Source organism: Ceratina calcarata, unplaced genomic scaffold, assembly GCF_001652005.2.
Source record: "Ceratina calcarata isolate Rehan_Ccalc_2016 unplaced genomic scaffold, ASM165200v1 scaffold310.2, whole genome shotgun sequence".
Lineage (NCBI taxonomy): Eukaryota > Metazoa > Arthropoda > Insecta > Hymenoptera > Apidae > Ceratina > Ceratina calcarata.
This window is the reverse complement of record NW_017153562.1, coordinates 506,681-533,706: the sequence shown is the minus strand read 5'-3', so window position 1 is coordinate 533,706 and position 27,026 is coordinate 506,681. Positions and strand designations below refer to the sequence as shown.

Below are 27,026 nucleotides of genomic sequence, written 5' to 3'. Positions count from 1 at the left end.
AAGCTCGGCTCGGCCGGAATACCTGTATGTACGCTCTCACGGAGACCTTACCACCCACATTGCCACGCTGCGCAGCTGTGTCGCTTTTCCGTCGCTCGTCGCTCGCTGGTAGAAACGGATATACATGTAGAAACGTAGGATGGTGGAGGTGCGAGCGAGGAAGAATACCGCTAGAAGCGAGACAGAAATAACGAAAAGGGAGGGGAACAAGGAGAACGAAGGTGAACGCGATCGCACCGATCCGTACGTGCGCGGTGAGCCACTTCAGGTGTTCAAACGTCTGATCATCACTGCAGCTCCACCTTCCGGACAGGTAAATAAGTTCGTACCTGCCTGAAATTACGACCAACAAGTTCTCTACGAAATTTTTTAACATATCAATTCTGGCGTAGAAACCTGTGCGCGAACATAACGTTTATAATCGAACTGGTCTTCGCGGCGATACCGCGTCTCTCGATAGATCCTGATAGATCATTGAACACTCGACATCTCGTGTGACCCTGAATTCGCTTGGACATCGATGGTATCGAAAGATATTTCGGAAAACGACGCGTTATTTAACAAGTCGAATGTAAATAACGCGCGACGATGCGGGGCTCCAAGCGCACGACGTTCGCGTACGATCCTGATGCGCACAACGGAAAGCGCAATAGCGGGCGTGATGCGTGATCCAGAGTGATCGCGATCGCGATGGTGTGATGCACAAGGTGGGACGTAGCGTAGCGGTTGTTCGAAGTTCGTTCAAACACCAGTCGAACCGAGTCGAGTCAAGTATGCGTAGTCGTCGACGTTGACGTCTACTTATATCGCATAGCGACCGAGAGTACTAGTTCGTCGGCTGAGTACAATCCCGAGGATCGAGACGTGGAACGTAACGTCGCGTATAATGCCAGTAACCGGCGGCGTCGAGACAGTTGCTATCGTGTAAGTCGTCCCGTTACGTGCACCACGTACTCGCGTAGAAAGAACCAGCGACAGATGAATATTCGCAGCTCGTAAAACGAGCGGAGAACCGAGAAAAATGTGGAGTCCGACGCATGTTCAAGTGACGGGTAAGCCTGAAAGAATTTTCACCCGCGACGATCTATGTAGCGAGCGCGTCCGAAACAGATGTACCGTAAACCGTAATTACTTAGTTCTCGTATGCGCTCGGTTTAACATAGGTTACGTATATTTCGTAGAACGTACGCGATCGAAACCTCGCAATCTCGTTACGCGTTGTCAGGTACGTATTTGTCTAACGAGAGAGAGACAGGACGATCGTTCGCACTGTTTTCGCACAAGCGTACAGTTCGTATCGCGACCGATTCACGATCAGCTCGTCGGGCGACCTCGTTCGTCAAAGTATTTTTAATGCGATTAAAACGAAGATCGATTTGCCACGTACGTGAAATTTGGGAAAAACGAGCGTCGAAGAAAATTGATGCGCAGCCTCGCGTGACGCGATTGACGTTTCAAGGAGAGGCGGTGAAAACTACTCGAATACCATGAAACCACGAGATAGTGATCTTTTCGTTGGTCTCGCGAGGACTGCGTTCTATTCAAAATACGTGCATTTAAACGCGTACGAAATAAAGAGGTGTTTCCCGCCAAAACGCGAAATGCTTCCACGATTTTCAAGGAACACCAGCTGACATGAGTAACGAGTACACCGTGTATGGTCTCGTTGAAACGTCGTACTTTCTATTAGATGACTGCAGCAATTACTCGTACACTAGTAACGTCCTGTTTCATGTACTCGGTGAATCGACTTTAGAGAATTACCAAGAGATAAGATAATAACGTACTGTACCAAGAAATCTCGAAATTTACGGATATTATACTTATTTGGGAAATACACTTTTTCTAACTCCTCGTTTAATCGGAAAGTACGTAGGTAAAGCGTGAAAGCATCTGTCCCCGATTTCGTTCGTACCCGTAGAGTTCTCTTCCCAGGATCGTAATTAGGTACGCGTATATTTAGCGGTTCGCGCATATTGTTATCCGCGGACGAACAAAAATATGTGCGGCAGAGAATACGTTACGGTCTATTGAGCGTGAAAACCGTTACCGCAAAGGGATAGGTACAACACGGGAGTCGAAAATAGGAATGGAACGATGTACCTATAGAAGCGAAGTTTCGCGGTGAGAATGCAGGAGAATAGTAGGTGAGAACGCTCACGCTCGCTCGAACTACTTAAATGGCTCGCGGAGATGTGCAATATTATTTTGCGCGTCAATTTTTATACATGATTCTTCGTCATTCGCATTGTATTCGATTAGCTACGGAAATTATCTGGAGTCACGCCCCTTCAGTCGCGACGCGTACTACTTTGTTCGATATCCGAGAACACTTATCACGATGAGTGATAAATTCAGTGACCGATCATATTTTTCTTTCTCTTTTCACAGTTCAGAGGGCGAGGAATTTGTTGACGAAAGGGAAACACAGTAAGTATGCCGATCTTTGCTACCTCCATACGATCGCGAAGACAACCGTGGTCGTTCTAAATTTTCTTTTTGCGTCATACTTGACGATAAGTATGGCTGGGACCTCTAGGTCGTGACATGATTTTTCGTGTGCCGGTATACTTTTATTCCTCCAATTTCAAAACAATGACTCGCGAATTTTCATCGCTGTCAGGGGAATCGAATTTCGCGAAGCGCGCACTTCAGCAACGCGCGAACGTTCGACCAAATTCTTGCAGTGTAAAAATGTAAAAAAGAGAGCAGTAGCTCGTCGATCTTTTAACCTCGGTTGACCTCCTTCCTCTCCACCCACGCCCGACCGTCCGCCACGTTTATCATGTAATAATAACACAGAGACGAACGACTGCTTCGTGACAATCGCGCTCGGGAAGGAGAAGTATCAAACGTCCGTGAAGGAGAAAGCTTTAAGGGACGTGGAATGGCACGAGGAATGCGAATTGCTCATCCCGGAGCAGGGTAACACCGCGGCGATCGTCCTCACGGCTCTTCATCGAAACTTTCTGGGTGTCGATGAATTTCTCGGTACCGTCAGCATACCCCTGTCAAGCTTCGACGTCTACGAGAGACCCAGAAACAGATGGTAAACGCGCGTATTTTATTTTTGTTCGTCGATACGAGTCCGTCGGGTCTCGTGATCGACGAATAAAAATGAGAAACGTTATTAGGTACACGCTAGGGAGCAAGCCAGGCAAGGAGAAGACGAAGGAGAGAGGCGAGCTCGAGGTGAAGATAGGTTTCATCGTGAAAGCCGGCAGCCTGACCGATTTGAGCCACAAGGAACGGCACAAGAGCTCTCTGGGTCAGTTGTCCACGGCGGCTCACGCTATCGGCGGCAGTTTGCTTAGTATAAGCAGCTTTGAGAAGCGAAAGGGTCTGAGGAAATTGGCAAAGTCGATCGGGAATCGCGTGAAGGGAAAGAGTAAGAACAATCTGGACGCGAGAGATGATTTGGACGAAAAAGAGGAACATAAATTTCGAAGCAGGCAAGAACCTGGCGAAGCCGACCCGGGGGTCATCAGCGAAGACGAAGATGAATTTACGGTGAGTGGACGTCGACGCATTTCTGTGAGCCGTGGTAATTATCCTTGACGTTCGATGCGTGTTTCAGTTCGATGATTTATCCCATAAGAGTTCAGCGTCGTCACTGAACGCTCCCGCGGTTGGCGTTGGCAACGGCGACAGTGTAGTTTCGGTAGCCTCGAGTACATCCTCTGGTAATAATTTCGAGGCGCATCATCATCCGCCAGCGCCGGCGAATACAGCGCCCAACAAGCCACCGCGATTCTCTATGAGCTTCTCTACCACTGCCTTGTCCAAAGTAGACAGCATTAAGGACGACGAATGGGGCTTGAAATTGTATGGCAAACAAGTCAACAACAACGTCAAGCGATGGGAGAATAAACCGAGTCCAAAAATTGTAATAGACGAGCCGAAAGACGAACGTCGCGAACTATCGCCGGTGAGCTCTCCTTCCGCGACTTTGAACCGTCGGGAAGCTTCAGAATCGCCGACACCCGCGCCGCGCGAAGTTCTGCAAGTGCGGAACAGAAACGAGGAGAAACCTACGCCGAATAAAAATATAAAAGACGAGAAAGTCAAGGAGAAGAAGGAAGACAAGAACGTCATTGCCTGGAGCCCCAAAGATGAGAAGCAACGAAAGGACAAGCGGAAGGACAAGGAGAACAAATTGAAGGAATTTAACGACGAGAACAATTCGTCTTCGGAAAGGATCATCATCGGAGGTGAGGATGCTGTCAAAACAACGCTGGTGAAGAGTCGCCTACCGCATGAAGTTCTCACCCAGTTCGAAGGAAAATCGAGAGAGGTAATCGACGTCGTTGTTACGTGTACATGTTTTTAAATGGGTAACACTTAAATTTCTGTTGACACAGGATCTGATAGAGCTGACGTTGCAATTGCAAGCTGACGTAGCGGATAAGAATAAACGTCTACACGATTTGGAGGATTATATAGACGCGTTGTTACTGCGAGTGATCGAATGTTCGCCGCGTTTGCTGCAGAACCCGTACACAGCGCAGAGACGCTTGTCGTCGCCTGGGCATCAGTAAATACATCGTGATCAATCGGTCTCTCGATATTCCCTGACGCGGGCGTTCAGATTTGAATGCACCGTTCGGTTTGGAGTAATCAGCGATTGTCCCACTCGTACGTTTGTCTTACTTTTAATGCGCGTGCTTTAAATTATTTACGATTAATGATTAGAGATACTGGATACCGATTTCCATTGACGTCGCTACTTCGAGCGTATAAATTTCTTCTGTTGGAGTTTGTTTTTAATTCTTAGTTTTCGCTTCCTCTTTTTTGTTGTCGTTTCAATAAGGAGTTTTACCGAAGTTTATACAGGCGTATGCGTATTGCACTTTAAACAACAGTGGTATATTTGTGCCAACTCGGAAAATGCGGAATGGAGGAAACTCTATTGGTCTTCCTTGAGATGAATGATTTAAAAGAAACGATGTTTTCCGTCCAAAGTATGATCCCAACGTAGTAAAACATTTATATTTTTAAATATTTATATGACAGCTTGTCTGACCGACCTAACTATATGTATTATATTTTCGCAAATATATTTCATACGAAAAGTGAGATCTTCAATGAATCCTGTCCAACGAAGGTAAAGTTATCTTTCTGAAGGTTCCCGACCATCGGCACAATTCTATCTTCAGATGAACATGTCGGCTGAGCTGTCAAATGGTTCAGAGAGAACCTGTTTCGATGATTAATCGGGAAATCACCAAGTTTAGACGTTCATAAACCATTTCGTGGACAAGAGTGACGTCGAATTTATATGGCAGCCCATACGTAGAAGTTCCATTGAAAGTGAGAGAAATATTAGAGTAGAGTCGGATATAGTGTCGTAATCGTCATTTAAACTACGATGTTTCCGTCAGCGTTACCACGTACGGTGCCAAATGGTCGGGGGAGGGGGGAGAGGGAGGGGCGGAATCCAGAACGATTCGTTAATAATAACAACTTGGTTTTGCCTCGGCGCGTTTGGAGATCTTACGATCATGATCACCGGTCAACGATTACTTGTAAATACAATAAAATAGTCGTCCAGTTCAAAATACGATTCCGCTTTTATGAAACGTTTGATCAATTTATATGCAGCTGCGTCAACTTTCTTTTCTCTACGAATAAAATTAGAGTATCGCGTTTACATTCGAATGCTCGTCTCATTACGAGAAATGAGAACATCGTCGAAACGTAGTCCCGTATGGTGACAAAATACGGAACAAGTAGAATAACGTGTAACGAGTGAATTGTAACGATCGGCCGGATCAAGGGAACGAATGGTCGGAGAACAGGCGGGGAATCGAGGGATCGGCCTCGAGGAGCCACGAAGCAGTCTCGGATCCGTTTTCAGTTTCCGATTATTTTTGGCAGCAAGCGCAGCTCTCGCCTAAAAATGCTTAGGAGCAACGGCGAGCCACGATTGGTGGCCTGCCACCACGTGAACGTGCCACGATGGAGGTTCACGACGTCGACCAGAGATTCGGAATCGCACAGTCAACTGCCTAAGGTCCGGTTGGCCGGTCGCAGCCAGCTGAAGTTCTTCTCAAGGTAAGCCAAATCTCGCGCGGCATCTTCGAGCTTCGCGCGTCGCGTCTTTCAACCCCCGCGCCCCTCGTTTCTTCGGGATCCGCGGCGAAAACGACGAAGATCGTCGATTTCTTCGAACCCCATATCGGCCGTCGCGGGTGAAGATCTCTCAACGGGATTCTTTCCAAGGTCACAATTGTTGCTGCGCTCTTATTTCTTGGAAACCGTGAATCGTGCGACGGTCTCTGTTTTTCTCTGTGTGACGCGTGACAGAAATCCGGTGACAGAAATTCAAGTTGTTCCACGAACAAGAAGAACGTACCGGTGTCTCTCATTCACGATCCGTGTCTTCGACACGATTGCTCGAATTTTCCCAAGGTAGGCATCGTCGCGCTTCAACTCGCGATAAGAACTGCGTGCACAACCTTGTACTAGTATTTGCTGCGCTCGCCGATACTTCGATTACGCGTGGATCTCGATCGACGCGTCCAATGATCGAGCCTCTTCGGAAAATCGTCGTCGTCGACTTTCTTACTCGTTCGGAAAAGAGAAGAAACGTGCATGCTCTAATGAAAGCGCACGATGCGCTGGAATTTGCGATACATCGCGAAACTGGAATCTAAAACTGATAGTTGCGCGACATCACGGATTACACGCCTGTTTCCCAGTTTTACGATGCCTCTTGACATCGGAGACGAAACACCCGTGCCTCGGAATGGTTCGGACGAGAGGGTTTCTATACTTAGCGAACGCGTTACAAATATAAACCGTTTCTCAGCTTACGGAATCGATTTCTAAATTCAGGCTCGTTTCGAAGATGATTCGCTACTAAGACGAAATAACTGTCCATCGAATAATGAGTGTAGCTACTGCCCTTTTACATCGGACCGCAGCTTATTATCTGATCAAGGAATTCGTGCATTTGACAAATCGTGTGTTCCTGTTTTCTACGGTTCCATGGATCGTTCGGATTTGAATCGTTCAAAGAACCATGAACCGTTTCTCAAATCGTGTTTCACGCGTTTTTTATTGAGATTTTGACGATACGTGATGTGCCGCGAGCAGAGCTTCCCGTTCTCGTTCGGCGGCGAGTCTCGAGGCGATCTGCCGGATCGTCGCAGCCAAATTTGGATCGTCGACGTAGCCCCGACGCCTCGCGTCGTGCCGCCTCGAAAAGTGGGGCTGATCCGCGTCTATTCTCGAACACCGGATATTCTATACTCTACGTACGTTCTACGCCCTGCGTCACGGTAGCTATCGCTTGCTGTTTGTCATCGCGTTCTCCGTGGATCCGAAAGAGCCAGGATCCAGCCACCGGCCAAATCGCAGAAATGGTCCTCGTTTACTGTATAAATTTCTTCGATTATGCAATCGAGAAATCGTCTCTCTCCCTCCGCCGATGTTTCCGTTCGCGTTTATATTTAGCTGCGTGCAACGTTCGCGACTGTATCCGTGTCGCAAAACTGAACGATGGCACCGTCATCGTTGGTCTACCGCAAACGACGCAAGCTTCGTTTTAATTTCAGGTAAACGGGAGTAGCAGCCAGATACCACGATGGCGGACGATGAGGTTGGGTAGGTAGAATTTTTCGAGCCCGTTGTTCGTCTTCTGCGCTCTCGTTGATCGAGAGAGTAGCACGCGTAAAGAGACTATCTAATCTAACATTTTCTCATTGTTCATTTCATGTCTGTCGTTGATTCTGCACGACGAACGGCGAACCGTGGACCGAACCTTCCACCTTGCAGTAAAGTTTGTTTCGCTAAAAGGTACGCATCGCTTTTGCATTTTCTGCTTACAACAATTTTTCATGAACAACGACAGAGGAGACACACAGATAGTACTCGACACGATGATCATTTCCTCTCCTTTTTTGTATTTTTACTTACACAATCGACAAGTATTTTCTTTCTAACGAACGGACATGGATATGCTCAGGACTCTACAGATCGACCGCGTCCCGGGTATCTTTTAACAGTAGAAAGTTGACGTATTTAGAATTTTTTCTCCTCTACTATTTCCTTCGTGGTGAGACGGCCACTTTCGTTTCTTTGTTGTTCTCCTTACGTTCCCTGTTGGTCCCGTCGTCCGGGTTCGAGTCGACACGGAAAGTGGATGACTCTGCCTCTGCGTACGTCAGAAATCTGACCACGAGCAGAAGTCATTTCTATCCAAAGTATACGTTTCGACACTTTCCCCGACGTCTGATCACGATTAAGACTTGTCAGACTAGAACTGCGAGCACGAGCCACGTATGTACAATGTATGTACGTACCTAGTGATCAGAAAGATGAGGTAAAACGTAGGTATGAAAATCGCTCAAGTGCGATCTACACGATCCTCCGTGTGCGCCGCATGTTACTCACGCTTGTCTTTCGTCGATCAATTTTAACGTTCGACTTTCGACGTTGAATTCATACGCGTAATATCACCTACGACACAATTGGTACACTTTACACAAACGCTTCTTGAGCCTTCGGCTGTTTTTAAGGGCAGAACGCGAAGGATTGAATGCCAACGCTTCGCGTTCCTCTGCTCTGATGCAAGAGTGAGATAAAAAATTTTTTCTGACCATTTTCTCTTTCTTTACAGAGGAAACGTCTCGAGGATGTACGTAAGAGAGGAAGGGGGTTACACATCGGTGAAACGAAATTCGTCTCTCTCGACAATTTTTTTTTTTTTTTTCTCTTCGCTAGTCTCGCTTTATTTTATTTATTTATTTTTTCTTTTAACGCCGAAAGTACTAGATCTCGTTTCTCACGAGTCTCTTCGTCGCTTCGAGTCTCGATTGTCGTGTAAGATATTTTAAGGGAGTTTCGCACGGAAAATGTAGGAAAAGAAGAGGAAGCAGGCGGAAACCGACAGAAAGAGGGCGGAGGTCCGCGCCCGCCTCGAAGAGGCTTCCAAAGCCAAGAAGGCTAAGAAGGGTTTCATGACCCCTGACAGGAAGAAGAAGCTCAGGGTAAGTTTATTCCCCCGTTTCCAAAAGAGACGCGTCGTCGTTTGTGCGTTTATAGAAAATTGATGAATGCGCAAGCGACGTTGCATCAAGTGTAAAGATGATTAACGACAGGATGACTTTTGATCTGGCCACATTAGTTGCTGCTGCGTAAGAAGGCCGCGGAGGAGTTGAAGAAGGAACAAGAGAGGAAGGCAGCCGAGAGGAGGCGCATCATCGAGGAGAGGTGCGGAAAGCCAAAGGACACCGACAACGCGAGCGAAGGTACTTTCAGACTTTTCCTACAATTTTTTAAAGGCACGGTATCGGTACTTCGCGTACATCGATATCGGCCTGTTCGCGATTCATCGATGCGTGATCATAGAAGATCAGCGATCAGGGTTTGTAACGAGGTTTAATTAGATTCGACTCGCTTTCGGAATTTTCTGGTCCACGATTCTTCGGTTCGTTTTTTCTCGAGCAGAGGATACGTCTCGAAGCTAGATTTGATATATTTCTGTCGATTTTTTTTCACCCTTCGACGACGCAGAAGCCTTGAAGCGCATCCTGCGCGACTACCACAATAGGATCACAGCGTTGGAGGATCAGAAATTCGACCTCGAGTATGTTGTTAAGAAGAAGGACTACGAGGTACTTACAGAGAAAGAGTATACGGTTGCGAGAACGATTACGACTAGAGTGGAAAATAACGAGGCATTTTCACGCGAAAACCGTAACGATGCTCAATGTCGTCGCACTTGTCCGGTTGCCTTTCTATTCGCCTTGTCCGAACACCGTTTGCTCTGGTTTTCTTCGCGATTCGCACTCGCCGATTAACCAAACTCGTGGCTCGTTGCAAACGAACATCGTGCGCGTCCTGTCTCAAGATGATCGTAGCCAGGGTCTCACGTTCGTGACCGTCGAAACCGATGCGCGTCAGCTACGAGAATTGGCTCGCAATTCGGGCAAGTGTCGCTTCGCATTTCGTCTCCGTGTTTCTCTTCTTTACTGTTCACGTAATATCTTTTATCTCATTCGTAACACAGCTACTCTTACTCTGCTGTCTCTACTTTCTATCGCACTTATCTATGTGTATCACTTTTGTGCGCGCGACCCACGCACTCGATCGTCCGCTCTTCGTTTAACGCTATATGGTCGTATCACACGTATGATATGGTAAGCTGAGGATTATTCACGTATTAACTTATTGCGTTCTCACGATCAACAAGCTGTTGCGTATGACGGAGCAATGTACTTACGGTTACTCACGCATATATACATGTTGCGCACCTGGTTTCGAGAATCGCGTGCATCTCGTACGTTTCGTTTACGTTTACACTGTCTGTACGTTGCTTTCTGTGTCGATGCACCTACCGCACAGTGCACAACCGCGCACACGAGTTCCGCGATCGACAGCATCGACGCTATTTTACTTCGTATTTAGCTGCGACACGACTCGACACGGCCACACTTGTTCCTGCTTTCGCGTCTCGTCCCGAACGGTCGACAAAAATTACACGAAAAACAAAACGTTCCCTTTTCACCGTTCGATCGAGCTTAAAACACGTCGCGCGTCACAACTTCGATTAAAAACGCTCGCGTGTGTCGAAGAGAAGTGTTTTTCAAGGTTGATTGGAATTTTGACAGCTAGCGTGAAGTCCGTTCTGACCCAGTATCATAAGAGGATCGTCGCACTCGAGGGGGAAAAGTACGACCTTGAATACGAAGTCGCCAAGAAGGATTTCGAGGTCGAAAAGTTTTCGATGCGCAAAGCAAACAAAACAGACGAGGCTGCAATTAACAATGATTCGGAGAGCCGAACTTTTTTTTCCTCTTATTTTCGATCGTGTCTTCTTTTTTTGTTTCCTGAATCAATTTTTTTTTACTAGTTGCTAGCGCAGCGCTGATCGTGATCATTTTTGTTTTATAAAACCGAGGTCTCGGCTGTCGGGCCTCGAGGCTGATTCATCTAATTCCGCCAATTTTTAACTGGTAGCACTCAATTTTAGATTAGACCGTCTTCCTAGAGTCCCATTAGAACAATATTAATTACGATTACTATGTGTAATTAGTAAGAGAACGAAAGCAGGCACGCGTGATTCGTAGAATCGCAGTAGATGTCGAGTAACGCTGACTGTCTACTTAAACACTTCCAGACCCTACATCCCTGTCTTGACCGATTTCGAGTAGAAGAACAACGAGATACTTGCTCCTTTCCCTGGACCTGGACTCTCTGGACTTATCACGCGTACGACGAGTTAACGTTCACGCGGTTCAGCTTCGTGCGTCTGCTTCTTGCTTCCAGAACTCGAGAATCTCCTCTAATTCTTTGTCCCTTCCGCGATCGACCCCTTGGTAGACGGTACGTATGTACGTACGCGGAGAAGGGAAGTTTACGGGTAAAAGAACCGGTACCGAACATACACCGTCTAGTCGTTTTGCTATATTCTTCCCCTCTTCCTCCTCCTGCTTCCTTTCTCCTTGTTTTAGCAGAATTTTTTGTTTGCGTTTTGTTCCGCAATCTTAGAAACTTTTGTTCTTTTAGCCGAGCTCCAGACGATCTGTTCGGCATATTGGAACAGACTATACGCGCTCGAGGGCGATAAGTACGACCTCGAGAGGCAAATTAGGTTGAAAGAGTTCGAGGTAAATAATTTTTATTCGGCCTCTCTCGCGTGACTATTATTTTTCATTTCATGCGGTGCCATTTTTCGACGTCGTCGCTCCTTTCGACGAGCCCGAAAAATTTCATCGAACGATTCGATTCGTGGATCGTGAAATTTTTTGGGATCGCAATTGAAAGCGTAACTTGGCGTATCGTTTCGATACGGATGGAGGTCGATAGGACAATATCCATTTGGAGAGATTTCAGAGCAGGTCACGTTCGCGTCGACGAATCGGGACGTTTCATACTATTAGGTTCGACCGGAACGAGAGAGAATTTTTAATGAGTCAAACGAAATGCTGCCGTACCGATTAAATAATGCTTTTTGCTCTCTCGTTTGCCTCCTGGCTACTTGTCAGCGAAAGGATATCTGAGAAACACTCCATGTTCTTTGTAGACGATTTGAAGGAGATTTGCCAAATGTATTACGAGCGCGTCTACCTTTGTGAGGGTCAGAAGTGGGATTTGGAGCGTGAAGTTCGGAAAAGGGACTACGAGGTACAGGAGATAAATAAAAGAAAGCAAACCAAAAAAAACAAACAAATGAATACGAAAAGGAGTAGAGAGCAACGGTGAACGATGCGAAGGAGATCGGTCGAGATCGAGACGCGTCGTTTCGACTTTCTCCGATCGCATCGATCTTCCGTTTGCTTCTTCTGTACATACGTGTACATATTCTCTAGCCGTTTCTCTCTTTCACGACGTTTCTCTCGGAGGACACGTTGAGTGGCTTTCGTAGAAATCGAACCGCGTTTTTCGACCGTACCGTCAATGATTTGGTAGAACATCTTTTTAGTCTGCGCTCACGCCGACGTTTCCTACTGTTTCGTTTCGTTCCGTACCATATGATCTTGGTCAGTCCTGCTTCGGTGATTCGAACGAACTCGCGTCTACCCAAAATGATTTTTCTTTTTTCGCGTGGATATGAAGTGCCGCAGCGATCAAATGGAATTTTTTGCTCCTCGTCCAACCGCTCGCTCCTATTTTCGCGTCCTCCGCGTCACTTTCGAAACGCTCCCGTTTCTATCCTCTTTTATTTTCCATCTTACAATCAGACGTGTCTCTCGTCGACTCGAAGGCGTTCGCTCTTTGATTCTCTTCTCTTTAATCTACATATCTACTATCTCTAACCGTGTAACGCAGACACAGGCTTTACGAGCTTTCTACTAACTCGGCAAGGATCTTGAAAGTAAAAGCTTGAGACTCGAATCAGGGCTGGGCAAGCTTATGGAGGAGACGTTCGTTGGTCAAATTATTCGATACGAGTGACTTTGATTCGTTCGACGATTCTTCGGAGACCGCGCGACGCGACTACCGCTTTTACGAATCGACAACGCGTTCTCGCCGAGAAAGAGAATCGTGAAACGAGAAGGCCGCGTTGTTTTCTCCCAATGATAGAACACATTGACCCTTCTCATATTTTATTTCGAATCTTTTTTTCTCCTCTCTTCTACCTCTCACTCTGTTGTACATAATGCACAGTCGATGGAAACAGGCGAGGGACCGAATGATCCCTGCGAATCTCACGCGCGACTGCGTGATACTCCGCACGTGTGTGTACGTGCGTGCGTGCGTGGATGCGTGCGTGTGCGGTGCAAAATCGGGAAAGGGACAAAAAAAGAGGAAGTCGTATCGAATCGGTATTTTCACATTTCACGTCTTCTTCGTGTTTTTCCCGCTCGCTTTCATCATTATCTATCTTTCTCATTTCTCTCTCTCTCTCTCTCTCTCTGTACCTGTATCTCTTTCTTTGTTGGTGCACTGCTATGTAATACCTCCGCCTTGATTTTTAGACATGTTATTTGACGGCTGCTTTTGCTTAACCTTGCATGCGTGGCTGCAACACCCTGAATCCTACTAATGATGTTCAGGAACTTTTTGTATGCATTACGATGTGTATAAAACTGTCGGAAACATACTGCGCGTATTGTCTTTAATAAATGGGATACGAAGCGGAATTAACCGAGACACGTCGACGCGTATTCGTCGGTATCGGTGAAATTTTGATAAAGCTGATCGATCATGCGAAGGCGCATAGTAGTACTTTCGTAGATATAGAAGCGCAGAAACTCTGTTCAGCTGGGCTGGTATCTTTATCTAAATTAACAGCATGGATTCGTTTCTCGCAGTGCTATCTCGGCTATTTTTCATGAACTTGTTTTTACTCGCGGCGTATCACTGGATCTACGTTTTTCTATCGCGAGAGGGAAGTATGGCACTTCATATTCCCCGCGAGGGAAGAAAAATCGTAATTATTGTAGAGACACTTGTGCTTGCGACAGAGTAGAATGGGTATTCGATCGACGACTGAGGTATCAAGAGGAGTAGGTACGTAGTACGAGACGTAGGTCGCATCATCTCTCTTTAGAACTTATTGTCACCGGCCTGCCCCTTTCAATTCTACCCGTACAACTTGTTCGTTCCACGTTTGTAAATACTGTACTGTATATCGTATTTCTCTCCCCGAAACTTGTATCGTAGATGATCAAAGGTCGGTTGAACGTTACCTTCCTTTCCACGCTTTTCTATCTCCGTTTCATCGTTAACTCTCACGAAGGTGGATGGTGCCGAACGAAGAAGATCACGAGACCGAAGTGCCATGCTGTGAAAATTCTCCGGGCCCTACCCACGCGTACAACCTCTGTCACTTTTTCTTTTCTCGTCTCCCTTTGTGGCATAAATTAGACTCCTACCTCGGCACGGCACGCCCCCTGTCCCTGTGAATGTAAATTCTAATTAAAAAAAAAAAAAGACGAACGATTTCGTGTTCTCCCCTAGTCGTCCCGTGGAAGAGACGTGAAAGTGAAACACGTACACGCGTCTACGATGTCGTCGTCGAACGCGATTTTGCACCGATTCGCACGCGCCACGGACTGTCAACCTATTGTCATGGTGTTCGATTCCGGCCTGTAAATAGCGGATCCTTGCTGCTGCTGTTGCTGCTGCTGGAAATCTGATTCTTCACGATTCATCCGACGAACCGTCATTGTCACTTGTAACTGCTACGACAGACGAATTTTCCTTTCTACGAAGAACAGAATTCCAGCAGGGCAGAAAAGGGATCGTAGTGGTCGTTTTCTTTCTTTTTTCTTTTCACCCTCTGTGGACAAAGAGCTGCTCGCGACTAGCTCTCCCTGATTGACCAGAATGAAATTCACGTCCCATCAACGCCGATCCCTTCGTTCCTTCTTTATTCGCAAGTGCAATTCGTCGGGTCTCTCTCTCTCTCTCTCTCTCTCCCTCCGTTTCTCTCCGACGTCTTTTTGGAGAGGGGCGGAAAGAAGAGAAAGCATCCTACAAGTGGCTTCCGGAGAAACTATTGAATAGCACTAGAAAATCAATTTGTTCGGAACCCTTAGGGAAGAGAAAAGTTACGCTATGAGAGCAGAATAGACGTTGCTCTTACGTCGATCCTACGCTCTATTCACTGTACCGCGTTTTCATTTTTTTTTTTTTTTTCTATAAAAGGGAGGAGATACTCGACTTGACCGCGATCAGGACTTGTCGAGTACACGATACTACGATTACAATTCCTTCCTACCCTTCCGTCGTATCCACGTTCCTGAAATTGCAGTTAATAAAGCCAATTTACATCTCGATTCTTCGAGTGGCTTCTTCTCCCCGCCTGCTTCTGGCACGCAGGTCGCACGACACCTTATGCTCCAGTATCTAACCATCGTCTGCTCGAAGTTAATCATGATCGACCGCTTCTCGATTTGAACGCTTCGTTTGGTTTTCATGCAGTGCTGCGTGCGTTTTATGTGTTACTTCCGTGTACTGTGATTAAACGTAATCGCTACCCATCCGAATACAAGGGGACGTGTGCCCCGGTGGCTCCGCGAAACGGTTGCTCTTTGGAATCCTGTTGGGAGAATCGGCCTCTGTGACGCGAGCCTCTCGCCGTACGAATTTCCAGAGAGCATACCGTTTCCCAACCACGCTTGACCAGCGTTTTCTGCGACGAGACGGAACGTGAAACTAATCGAATTTCTGATCACAGATATCGGACTTGAACAGCCAAGTGAACGACCTCCGAGGTAAATTGTGAGTAATCGGTCCTCCTTTCTTCGTTTCTAATTGAAACTTTCGTTCGGTCATAAGACAGTTTTGTAAATCTCGTTAGCATGAAACCGACGCTGAAGAAAGTCTCCAAGTACGAGAACAAATTCGCGAAGCTGCAGAAGAAGGCGGCTGAGTTCAACTTCCGTAATCAACTTAAACAAGTGAAGAAGAAGGAGTTCACCCTCGAGGAAGAAGACAAGGAGGTAAGGGCGATCGTTTTCGATGACGCGTATCGTTTCTATTTCTCATGTCGTTCTTCTCCTTCCCGTCCATGGATATTTTTCTTTTTCTCTCTCTTTCTCTGTCTCTGTCTCTCTATCTTGGCAAGACAGAACTATCGAGAGATTCAGTACTTTTTAATGCGCACATCGTCTGTGCCTCGTTTTTCAATTTTTCTCCATGCGACGGGTGGGTCTCTATCTATTCACATTTTTTTCAGCTATTGCGAAAGATCGTTTTTGTGGCTCTGGTTTTCTTTCCGTGTATAAAACCCGATTGGCCAGGTTTTTTCCTCGTATCAGTAGTTTACTCATTTCGACGTCCTTGCGGAGAGATCGATCCCTCGGATTTCGTATTCCGTTGTAAATCTTACGATCACGATACGAGCGAAAGCACGTCCGGACGCGGGAGACGTCGTCGGTCGATCTCTCTGAAAGGGCCGAATACTTTTTACCCTTTTTTCGTACGTACACGTAAAACCAATCCGAATTGGAACCCCAGTAGCGATAGTTGACTAGGCAATTGTGTTGTTCTCCACAGCCCAAGAAGTCCGAGAAGGCAGAGTGGCAGACGAAGAAGTAGATATAAAAAACACGAGATAAACGTTTAAAGAAAAAAAGTATAAAAAGAACACGAATAATAATCGTACACTACCTAAAGAGCTTCGACACGTAGATAAATGTCATACAGAATACCCGCATCAATCAGACACACAGGTGAAAATACCGGGTAAACGTTTTCGAGTTAACTCCCGCGCGTACACACGGTTTCAACGTTGACCGCTCTCGGTTCGTTCACTCAATTATTCGATTATTCGATCATTGTACCGATAGAATGAAATCGTGCCTCTCGTGGTTTCCGAAGTTCCGAGGTACGATGGAACGATCGATATCGCATATGCGCATGTACGCGTGACACGAACCATCGCTGTCAGATTATGAGCCGAGCTTTTTCAGATCGTCAATAAATGAAAAATGATTTATCTTACACGATCTACCCATATGTACCACCTAATAGAACGCGAACGATCTCGGTCGTAGGTCGGACCGAACGTGAAACACGCGCAACGACAGTAGCGTCCCGTTCGAGGATCGCTTCATCTTTTTCTCGCTAATTTTTTTCTCAGCTCTCTTCTCACTCTTTTTTATACGCGAGAGACACCGTGCTCTCTCGCGGCTAATTTGCTTTTTTCCTCTTTTGCGACTCGTTTCATTTTTAACGCTACCTCACGAGAACTTTTGATAAAAGTAACGAATCAAAAGAGAAAGGAACGTTATAGAAGAAGGTGAGAATGGCTTACAAGATACATAAGTTATTTTAGACTCACAGACTTTCGTACATAATCGCAAAAGCGCTTTACTCACAGTGCCTCACTCTTTTCTATCTATCTCTGTTGCACTTTTCTCATCACTCGCACCACGCGTACCGTCCCGCGTTTATCTTCTGTTTGAGTTTTACGCAAAGTCGAACCGAAACTTATAGGATACAACGCTACGCGCGATGTACGTCGATCATACGACGATCAAAATACGTTTACGAAAGGACGCTCTAGCAGATATCGTTCTTACATCGCAGCTTGCCTTTACTGCCGTTCGGCTGCCATGCTTCCAGACTCACCACCCGTGTAGGATCGTTTGTCCCGTCTCTGATTGTCATACTCGGTCCGTGCCTCAACGCCCTGGTCGCGTTCCGCGTTTGTACTCGATGAATGATCGAATTCGTTTTACGGCAGATCGACGCACGGATCGAACACGCCACTTTCCGTCGAACGCGATTCGTGCCGGGTCGAGGACTTCGATCCTCGGCACGAATCGCGGTTAATCGTTAAGTCTACGATTAGTTTGTACGCTCTAATAATTGTCCGTTGTCTTATCCGTTGACTAATGATGTTGCTCTTGCATTATGTTCGCAGAACGCGTCAAAAGATAAGGTAAAGCTTTAAACGATCAACTCGTAGATCGGCATGCTTCTGTAGGGGAGAGTGTGCATATTAGAACTTTTCGCGATACGTGTAGGTGTAGAGTTTATGCGAATAGTGAATGACCGCAGCGGAACGAATTGCATATAGGATTAGACCGAAAGCTTCGTTTCTTTAACGATATAAGTTTCTTTTTCTCTCGCACGGACTCTTCTCTCGCCTCGTCTTTACTAACAAACTGCACGGCTTTCCGGATGATCCGAACACGAAGAGAGAGGATCGTAGCTTCTATCGGGGACGGAATAAAAATTGTCAAACTCTATGCTCTACACGATTCAATATCCTACATGTATAAATACATGCATATAAGTCTTTGCCCCGATGAACTTTCCGCGCGCCCCTCTACGAAACGTTACCCCGCTTTTCCCATTCAGCTAACCACCGGACTGGCGTTTGCAACTCTCGATCGATCGATCTCGCGCGCTCTTCTCACGTGTATTTTCTGAACTTTGCAGAAGAAACCGGACTGGTCGAAGAAAGGCGAGGAAAAGAAGGTAAAGGAAGAAGAGGTGGAGGCATGAGGGAGAAGGGATCCATCCGACGTCCATCTACGAAATTCCTTCTTCTCATTTGATTTTTTTTCTCTCCCTAAGTGTATCCAGAGATCACGATGTATCGTCTATGTATTTAATACTGTCCTCGATATCGTGTCTCGTGTCCACGTTCTAATCCACGGTTCAGTATCTTCTGTCGCGTGTACATATTTTTATTTCTAAAAAAAGAGAACGACACCCCTTAACGTTTCCGTATATCAATGTTTTTTACACGTCGATCCCTCTGTTTACTCGATGTGATTCTCTGTGAACTGGATAATGGGAGCATCGTTTAAGTAAGGCTTATTGTAAAGCAAAAAGTTTAACAATGAAATACATAACATTCATGCGTTTATTGTCCCAATTTTCCCCATCCTCTCGTCGTTGAATTCACCTTCTATGTTCTGTGTATAAAAATCGGATAATAACAACGTGCGCGATGCTAGAACACTTCCAATGTATCGACGAGTCGATCGCGACTAGTTTCGACTAATGTTTTTCACATGTTCCACGTAACAAAATATTTGATTCCCAACGATTTGAACGCGTTTTTTTTTACGATTTTCACGTAGCTGCATCGCTCATCATTTTCGTTACGATTCGTCGAACGTACATACGCGAGCCGTATTCACGTTTATGGATGGAACGTAAGCGACCGCGACGCGTTCCGAAACTCGTTCCTATTGAAACTGCCCGGCGACGTCTATCGCTGCGACGCCGTTGTTTAATTGTCCCGAACCCGACGACGATCGGTATCGGTAATTGATTTACGGGATGTAAACTGAACTCGGACGTTCAGTCGTCGTCGTTCAGAACAAATGGCATATCGATAAACGAAATTTTAATGATAACGCCATTCCAGCTTTGGGAAATGCGCGTAACGACGGTGAATCACGTTCAGCACGTCATCGACGCGTCGACCAATATTCAACCGCGAACGTAATTTTAGTCAGTGTTACGTATGATTAAACAAGATTGACCTCATCCAAAGTAAACGTCGTCACGTTCCTAAAATTAAATCGCATGTCTCTGTAAACCCTCCGATCGTCGAAACATCCGTAGTCACGATCTCGCGATCGTCCCGCATGCGAAACGTCTGTGGTCACGATCTCGCGACCATTCCGCATGCGAAAGCACGACTCGTCGATGTTCGTGGAAACTTGAAGGTACGTTGAAACGTAGGAAGAGCCACCTCCACCTGAACCAGCGCCGGAACCGACGCCAGAACCACCAGCGGCATCGCCAGCACCTCCGACGCCGTCGCCACAACCGGAGCCGACGCCTTCACCGACTCCTGCACCTCCCGCGGAAGCGGCCCCGACACCCTCGCCAGAGCCGCCGGCACCTCCTGCCGAAGGTGCTCCTGCACCCCCTGCAGAAGGTGCCCCGCCAGCCGAGGGTGCGCCTCCGGCTGGTCAGTATTTCCGATTCATCTATGTCTTAACTCACTCAGAACGAGATACTTCGAGTACGAAACGTCATGACGATGCTCTGTGCATCTTCGATGACAACGACTCAACCGAGCCGTCGCCGAATAGAACGGCTTCTGTCACGACTTCGATTAGATTAGAGCATGTATACTTGTTCAGAAGGTGCACCAGCGGCTGCGCCAGCGGAAGGCGCGGCGCCACCAGCGGAAGGTGAAGCACCAGCAGCTGCAGCTGCACCTGCAGAAGGAGCTGCGCCGCCAGCGGCAACGGAAGGAGCGCCTCCAGCCGAGGGAGCGCCTCCGGCCGAGGGAGCACCTCCTGCCGGGGGTGCACCTCCCGCGGAAGGTGCACCACCAGCGGAGGGTGCGCCGCCAGCCGAAGGTGCGCCACCCGCTGCACCACCTGCCGAAGGTGATTCTTCATCTATCATCTTCGTCGGACTGCAGATCAGTCGTAATTCACGTGTACATCTAGTGATTTCCTGAGATCTGCAGTTCCGTTAGATTTGACGTTCTATCATCCTCGTACGTTTCATGATTGTCTTTCGTTATGGAACCTCGCACGACTAACTGATACGATCGAAGAGAGATCGAACGGTAGTAAAACGGTGACGTTCGGAAGAGGTAGTAATCGTGATTTTTGTAGGTGCACCACCAGCGGAAGGAGCCCCGGCAGCACCACCGGCCGAGGGTGCTCCGCCAGCTCCCGCGGAAGGAACCCCGGCTGCACCGGCCGAGGCTGCCCCAGCAGCACCTCCGTGCTGCGAAGGTCCACCTCCAGCCCCGGCAGAGGCTGCCCCACCCGCACCCGCCGAAGGTAACGATGCTCTTTTCCACGTTACTCGTTCGCTCGCCTAAAGGAGTAATCACCCTTTTTTCTCATCTGAAATTGTTCATGAATTCATCGTTACGGTTCATCGTTCCCATTCTCTCTTAGCCTTGGTTTAATGTCCTTTTTCTTCGACTTCGTTTCTAGCTACTAAGGTAGTTTTGCTTTTGAAAGTTATCGTGAACGTCCAACCCTGTCGCCCGATAATCCAAGTTCCAGGTTCCAAGTTCATCACGTGGGGTATGTTACGTTGCGAAGGTTCACCTTCTAGTAGAGGACTAAAAATCTAGTCACGGAGATTAGTCGACTAATCGTATCTGTCGTTGGTCGACAAGGACCGAGAGCCAACGAGTACTCGAGTACATATTTGATCGCACTGCATCCTAATACGATGTTCCACGATTTTATTCTGAGCGACTAAATTTTAATCGAATAGAACGGAATAACAGTAGCATTAACGATTGAAACGAAGGGACCAGGAGTCCCGGTAATCCTTGAAGCTTCGAGGAGGGTGAAGTAAGACTTAGCCAGCCGAAAGACGGGATTAAAAGCCAGTTGATCTAAGAGCATCCGATTCCTTTGAAGGAATTCTCTGACGATCGACGAGATCCCTACCAGTATCCCTCCCTCCTTCCACCCCGGTGAAGAGGCGGACTGATCCTATGTTTTACTTCCAGCACCGGCGTCGTAACTCAGAATTGGAACGGATCAAGGATCACCTCGCACGACTTCGACTCGTTAGAATTTGCATAAAACGTACACGTGGCATGGACAAGCGCGGAGAATCTCTCCATCTCTGTCTCTGTAGGTACCATGCTCGGCGTGCGTCGCCCGTCATCGTCATCGTCATCCTAAACCATTGTTACGCGTCAACCTCGACGCCCCATCGCGCCTGTTTATCTACCGATAACTCGAAACGGGACGATAATACCTGAGAAAGTCCCTTTCACGAATTTTACACGCGTCACAAGCACGAGAGAATCATCGCAGATCGTCGGCTATCTCGTCGGACATCGGCCATTACGCATAATTAATTAAGGGAAAAAACGATCGCCGTTGTCCCGAGGGAGGACTTTTCTATCGAACGAAACCGACAACGAAACACATTTTTATGTAAATAAGTCACAGAACGTTCTATGTTCAAACTTACCTTGACCACTGAACATGATTGGATTTCGTAATAAAAGTCTGTTCTGCGTTTACAGAATTTTTAGTCCATCGACTCGTCCCTTTAACCGTCCCACGATTTCAGATTTTCGTTGTTTCCAAGTCTGTCTACACGCACGATTTTTACATTTGTAAAAGAATCGAACGTCAATTACCTGTCCGACGTACACGTAAAATTGTGCGATCCGAACGAGTACTGTACTTTAAGTAAGACATAAGTACGCGTGCAGATACGTGGATATCGCGCATTTTGTACTTTGTCCGCGTAAGTACTTCATACATGTATATAGAAGTGCGCGTAATTAGAAACTGACTGGAGGTAAGTATAGGAACGGCGAGGTGGGCGCGGTGGTCGGGCGGTCGTCGCGAGTCAGTCGCGTCCCGGCAGCCGTGAGGGAAGGTCGTGTTCACTATCGCGCTCTCGTTCCGCGTTACGTTTGCGCGGCCTTGGTCTCCGAATTTGGAAGTATCACGTGACACGATGCGAAGAAACGGGTCAGTGTGATCTCGTGTCGTGCGTAATAAATACGTTCAAGCGTCGAAGACACGTTGCTGCGTTACGCAATAGCCGTTGATTCGTGCCACGCGGTTAACGTTTGCGTCTTCGTCGTCGCGTCGCACCAGGAAAAATTCACGGTAAGCTCTTACGTCGATGCTGTATCATACTCGATGAGCAGCGCGGATGATCGAGTCTGTGTTCGAAAGAGCGCTCGTTTAAATTAATGCGTCGTTTCGACGATCATAGAGAGAATTCTGTTGCCTTGTCCCGGTCAACCGGTTCCGGACGCGTGAAACCTAGGTACGAAAGAGGCGTAGGACGTAGGACAACGAGAACGATAGGGACAGGTAGAACAGGTAAAAAAGAGACCTAGAACGAGAGAGGATAAACCGACACCGACCACGCACACCGCTACCGCGCTTTTCTCTTCTTCGAAATTTTGCTCGTTCAACTCCCCCTCTGTTTCTCCCTCGCACGTTGTCGTTTCAACTGACCTGGTACATACCATGTATTCGGACCTAGATAAACGCAGTTATCTCTGTGCACGCACGCAGAGTAAAGATAATATTTTCATCTTTCGATGTTCTGCATGTTCTGCTTCCCTATAAATTCGGTCTATGCGCGTCATCGCGTTACTCAAGCACGATGGTATCTATAAACAAAGAGAATTACTCGTTGAACCCGACTGGCGAGCATAAAAATAATTTGAATCGAGCCTCGGGCGAATGAATCTTGTATCGTTTTCCCCGAGCAAGAAACGTGCTCTAGAATGTAAATAGGACGAGCACAGAGCAGCATCCTGGATGAAAGCATAGAATTTAAGAACATGCCTTGTGCGCGCAATTACGCGGGCCAAAATTATGAAGCGAAAACCGCGCTTCCTCGACGAAATTTCCCGTTCGAATTTCCGGATTATCATTCAAGCTACTGTAGCGCGTGTTCTTGGCGTGTTCCCCCGTAGGAAATCGCCTAGGCAACGATGCATATTTATTACTCGGTGCGCGAGAAACGTCCAGCGACGATGCGATCCCGGCGCGGTCACGGGCCCGGTAGAAAAATCGACGCGACGGTATTTACGAGCGAACCAGTGTACTTCGCGTACGCTGTGCATACCTCGGTCTCGGTCACTCGACCCGTAACGCGATATGCGAGACGCGTGTAAGCGAAATCGGACGCGATTTTAATTATCGAATCGACACGATACAGAGTCTACAGATTCGTACTTCCGGTTCCTACCAGCGGCCGTGTCGGTCGTCATCGAAGCGCTGCAACGATCGCATCGTCCAGTACCGGATGATAATGTTTATACATTTCCGTTTCGTTAAAAATTTCGACTAAAGAGTAGACGCGACACGCGACTATCGGTCGCTGTCGTGTCTGCGATGCTCAGCGGACGGATAAAACGTTATCGTTGTAGCGTACGTCAGCCTCTCTCTCTCTCTCTCTGTGTGTGTACACCGTACGTGCGGCGGATACACTTGCACGATCGAGAAGAGTAGGTTAAAGCTAGGAGATGATCGATGGATCGGAGAGTTTCGCTCTCGGTGAACGCGAGTCAGTTTGAGTAAAGCCTGGATCGCGTCGATCGTCAGAACGGTACGTTGTTTCGGCCTCGCGGTTTGCAGCCGGTAACATGATGACCGGGATCATGCACGGGAGCAATTTCCCGATTGATCGTGAAATCGATCAACGAACACGTCGCCCACGCAGCAATATTGTACTCGCGTCGAATCAATATCGATTCTGACCGATGCCTTTGGTTTTAATCACGTGAACATCCTCGCGCTGTCAGGTTCACAGCTCCTCGAGTATCGAACCCATCGTGAGACCGGTTGACCAGCTTCCGCTAATTACGTTGATCAGTTTCTATTTTCAAGACTCGTAGTCACGAGAGAGTTTCACCTTAAACCGTTCCCTTAAAAAGCCCACTTCCCTCTCTCTCTCTCTCTCTCTCTCTCTCTCTCTCTCTCTCTCTCTCTCTCTCTCTGCCTCTTCATCCTTTTACATTCCACTATCGCTACTATCGCTTTTTCACTGAATGCAAATTTAAACGGTCGAACCAGTTCCCTTCTCTGCCTATGCCGCCAATTAAAACGCTCCTTTTCGAGCGACCACTGATCTGCTCGCGTCGCCGAATACCTTCCGCTCTGGACGTAGGTATTCCGATGTTTAAACGAGCCGCTGAATGTATTTGCGATGAAACAATCTATACGGCGTATTCTAGTGTGCGTTCTCTTTTTGATAAACATTTTCACTGTGTTCACAGAACGCGGGTCAAACGAGAGCAGTGGCCGTGTTTCCATTCTCATTGATTCGAGACAAAGAACTTCGTTGTAATTGATTCGTTCGATAGGAATTATATCAAGAACGGTAACATGATGTGAGCACTGCTTATTCATACGTGCGTGTAAAGTAAAACGTACGGTCCGCCCGACTTTGTCGTTCCTTCAAAGCTAATTATTTCCCTCCCAGTATATTTTCAATTTCCACGATGAAAATAGTTCTATCCAACATAAATTTGCTGTCGCGTAACTGCGAAAATATGAACTAACGGAACAAAATATACGTAGCCTTAGTGCTCCGAATGGAGAGCGCAATTTTCCAGCTGGGTGATCACGTATTTTTGGTACTATTCCGCTTTATGAAATTTTACAAGCGAAATTCCTGGCATTCTTCGGAAAAATGTCGATTTTTCGTTGGAACGAGTTCCATTATTTCGCGCGAGAGAAAACTAATATAACGTATGGATCTGCGTTCCTGTCGCGAATCAACGACTACCTGTTACTACATATTACTCGCGGGCAGGTATCATGCGTCATCGTAGGGATGAATCCCCCGTATATTCTCTCCGAGAACAGCGAACAAACGTTATTGAGATCGAGCATGGTTTCAACGACGATCGAATTTGTGCAGCAAGTCGGCTCAGGTACGACGGTATCGCATTTTCGTGGGAAAGTTTTCGGGAAATCCTCAAGCGAAAAAGAACACCAGTTCTCTCGTATTGTTCATGGACTAGCCTTAGTACTCGTAGAAATTATACGAGCTTGGAACTAACAATAAGTAGAGATTCGTACCTGCTCGGTCGTAAAGCGTGCCGAGACTTCTCTTGACAAAAGGCCGAAGGGTGGGCAGAGCCATCGGTCCGCAGAGCAGGGTAGTACATCCGGCAGGTAGCACTCGTGATGATCATGGAAGTATGACAGTAACAGAAAAACTCTGGTTACACTTTTATTCATCTCAATATCCCGTTGGACGACGAGAGATCTCGGAGGTTTGCCCTTGCGAGAAAGATGTTCACTCGCCGGTGGTCGTCCGTTTCGAATAACGAAATGCATCTGTCGATCGGGCTTGGACGAATCGGTCTCTTTAACTTTTTTCACTGTTGGTTGAGAAAAGAGAAAAAGTGGAGTAGGCACGTAACACCGGATACGAACGCGCGAACACGAACCGCAAAGCTGAATCTCATTGCCGAGACCTGAGTCGTGAGCGTTGTACCTCGTCGCGAGAGCAGGAAAGAGTCGCGAAAGCTCATTATTGAAGTGGCAAATCCGCACGTGCGACACCTTTCACGATTTTTATCGACGTTCTTTTACGAATAAAAGCACTCTTGTAACAAAAGGAAAGAGAATCGTCCGACGCGGTGCACTATTCTGAATTTCCCGGTTGAAAATTACGGGAAGAGAAGTCGCGATTAGTTCTCGTTTCGCTATAGGCACGTGACCGCGACCGTCCGCGGTTTTTTACCATCGTTCGTCCCTCGCATTATTTTTGGACACCTGCTGGGCCGCGAATCTTATCGTATACGCAAAAAAAAAATACGATGAGAATCCGCGATCTAGTTTCCAGGTGTCACGTTCGGCGAACGATTTTTCTCACGCGCGACAGAAGCGGAACTCGCTCTCCCATGATGAACAGTGAACGAGTACGATTTTCATTGGCCGTCGTTGAAGACATTTATGTGTACGTATGCGCGGGTGGAATTGCAACAGGAAATCTAATCCGTTCGTCCCAGTTCGCAAATAGTTCGTGGCCTTTGGTCTTATTTAATAAACGGGTGGCGAACGTCGGTGCTCGGCAAACTGACTCCGATTAGGCCAATTGAACCGTCGTCGCGTCTCCTCGTGCGTTAGTTACTGCTCGGCAAAACCTGTACTACGCAATCCGCGATAATTGAACACACACGGATTTCCAACCTCGTCGACGCGTATCCATCGTGGGTTCATGTAAGTCGAACGTATCGAAACGATCCTTCTCGTGCCTCGTCTCGGGGCTAACGAAATGGTCCAGCGTTTCTTAATAGGATCCTCCCTCGCGTCCGACGTTATATTACCTACTTAAAGGAATCGCACCCCAGGGATTCGCGCGCAAATTTGCCTTTCTCGACACCAACGAATTACGGTGAGAATAAAACGTTGATACGAAATTGATTAATTAAGGATGTATTGGCTATACAGTCAATCCCAAAAGTTTATGCAATTTAGGAACGCATTTTTTTAAAAGAAATCAGACGTCGGAAGAACATTGCTAATAATAAACAACAAAAAAAAATTTTCGATTTTTCCGAGATTTTTCCAAGGGGTACCCCTTCAATTTCTTCCAAATTTTCGTTTTTCCTCAATAACTCCTAAACTGTTAGACTTACGGGAAAATAGCATGAGACCTTTCTTGTAGAGGAC

The 27,026-nt window shown here is 47.0% G+C and overlaps 4 protein-coding genes across 16 annotated transcripts in view; all 4 read left to right on the top strand.

Annotated features, from left to right (window-relative positions):
• The first annotated feature begins 399 nt into the window (after positions 1-399).
• On the top strand, positions 400-5,076 carry Rip11 (Rab11 interacting protein). Its single transcript, XM_018023694.2, has 6 exons — positions 400-1,052; positions 2,392-2,430; positions 2,803-3,049; positions 3,135-3,510; positions 3,578-4,294; positions 4,362-5,076. Exons 1-6 carry the CDS (start codon positions 1,022-1,024, stop codon positions 4,536-4,538), a joined length of 1,587 nt encoding a protein of 528 aa, XP_017879183.1. The 5' UTR covers positions 400-1,021; the 3' UTR covers positions 4,539-5,076.
• An 879-nt stretch (positions 5,077-5,955) lies between these two features.
• Positions 5,956-18,779, top strand: wupA (troponin wings up A). Of its 13 annotated transcripts, none has more exons than XM_018023704.2 (9): positions 5,957-6,054; positions 7,560-7,603; positions 8,624-8,641; positions 8,865-8,993; positions 9,131-9,254; positions 12,032-12,132; positions 15,635-15,678; positions 15,758-15,899; positions 18,349-18,779. In XM_018023704.2, the coding sequence occupies exons 2-9, from the start codon at positions 7,589-7,591 to the stop codon at positions 18,412-18,414; spliced, it is 639 nt and encodes a 212-aa protein (XP_017879193.1). In that variant the 5' UTR covers positions 5,957-6,054; positions 7,560-7,588; the 3' UTR covers positions 18,415-18,779. The 13 variants fall into 13 exon arrangements, with proteins under 13 accessions (XP_017879197.1, XP_017879193.1, XP_017879194.1 ...); XM_018023705.2 differs by lacking the exon at positions 12,032-12,132 and adding an exon at positions 11,515-11,615; XM_018023710.2 differs by lacking the exon at positions 18,349-18,779 and adding an exon at positions 16,456-16,902 and having other exon boundaries at positions 5,962-6,054.
• A 518-nt stretch (positions 18,780-19,297) lies between these two features.
• On the top strand, positions 19,298-21,891 carry LOC108624408 (skin secretory protein xP2). The gene is made up of 6 exons (XM_026813155.1): positions 19,298-19,312; positions 19,609-19,840; positions 20,016-20,267; positions 20,502-20,672; positions 20,832-20,924; positions 21,362-21,891. Exons 1-6 carry the CDS (start codon positions 19,298-19,300, stop codon positions 21,373-21,375), a joined length of 777 nt encoding a protein of 258 aa, XP_026668956.1. The 3' UTR covers positions 21,376-21,891.
• Positions 21,892-22,222: 331 nt separating this feature from the next.
• Positions 22,223-27,026, top strand: part of LOC108624425 (CD151 antigen) — a 24,880-nt gene continuing 20,076 nt past the window's right edge. The window contains exon 1 of the mRNA XM_018023699.2: positions 22,223-22,487. The gene's annotated coding sequence lies outside the window, so the exon portion shown is untranslated. The remainder of the gene's footprint in view (positions 22,488-27,026) is intronic.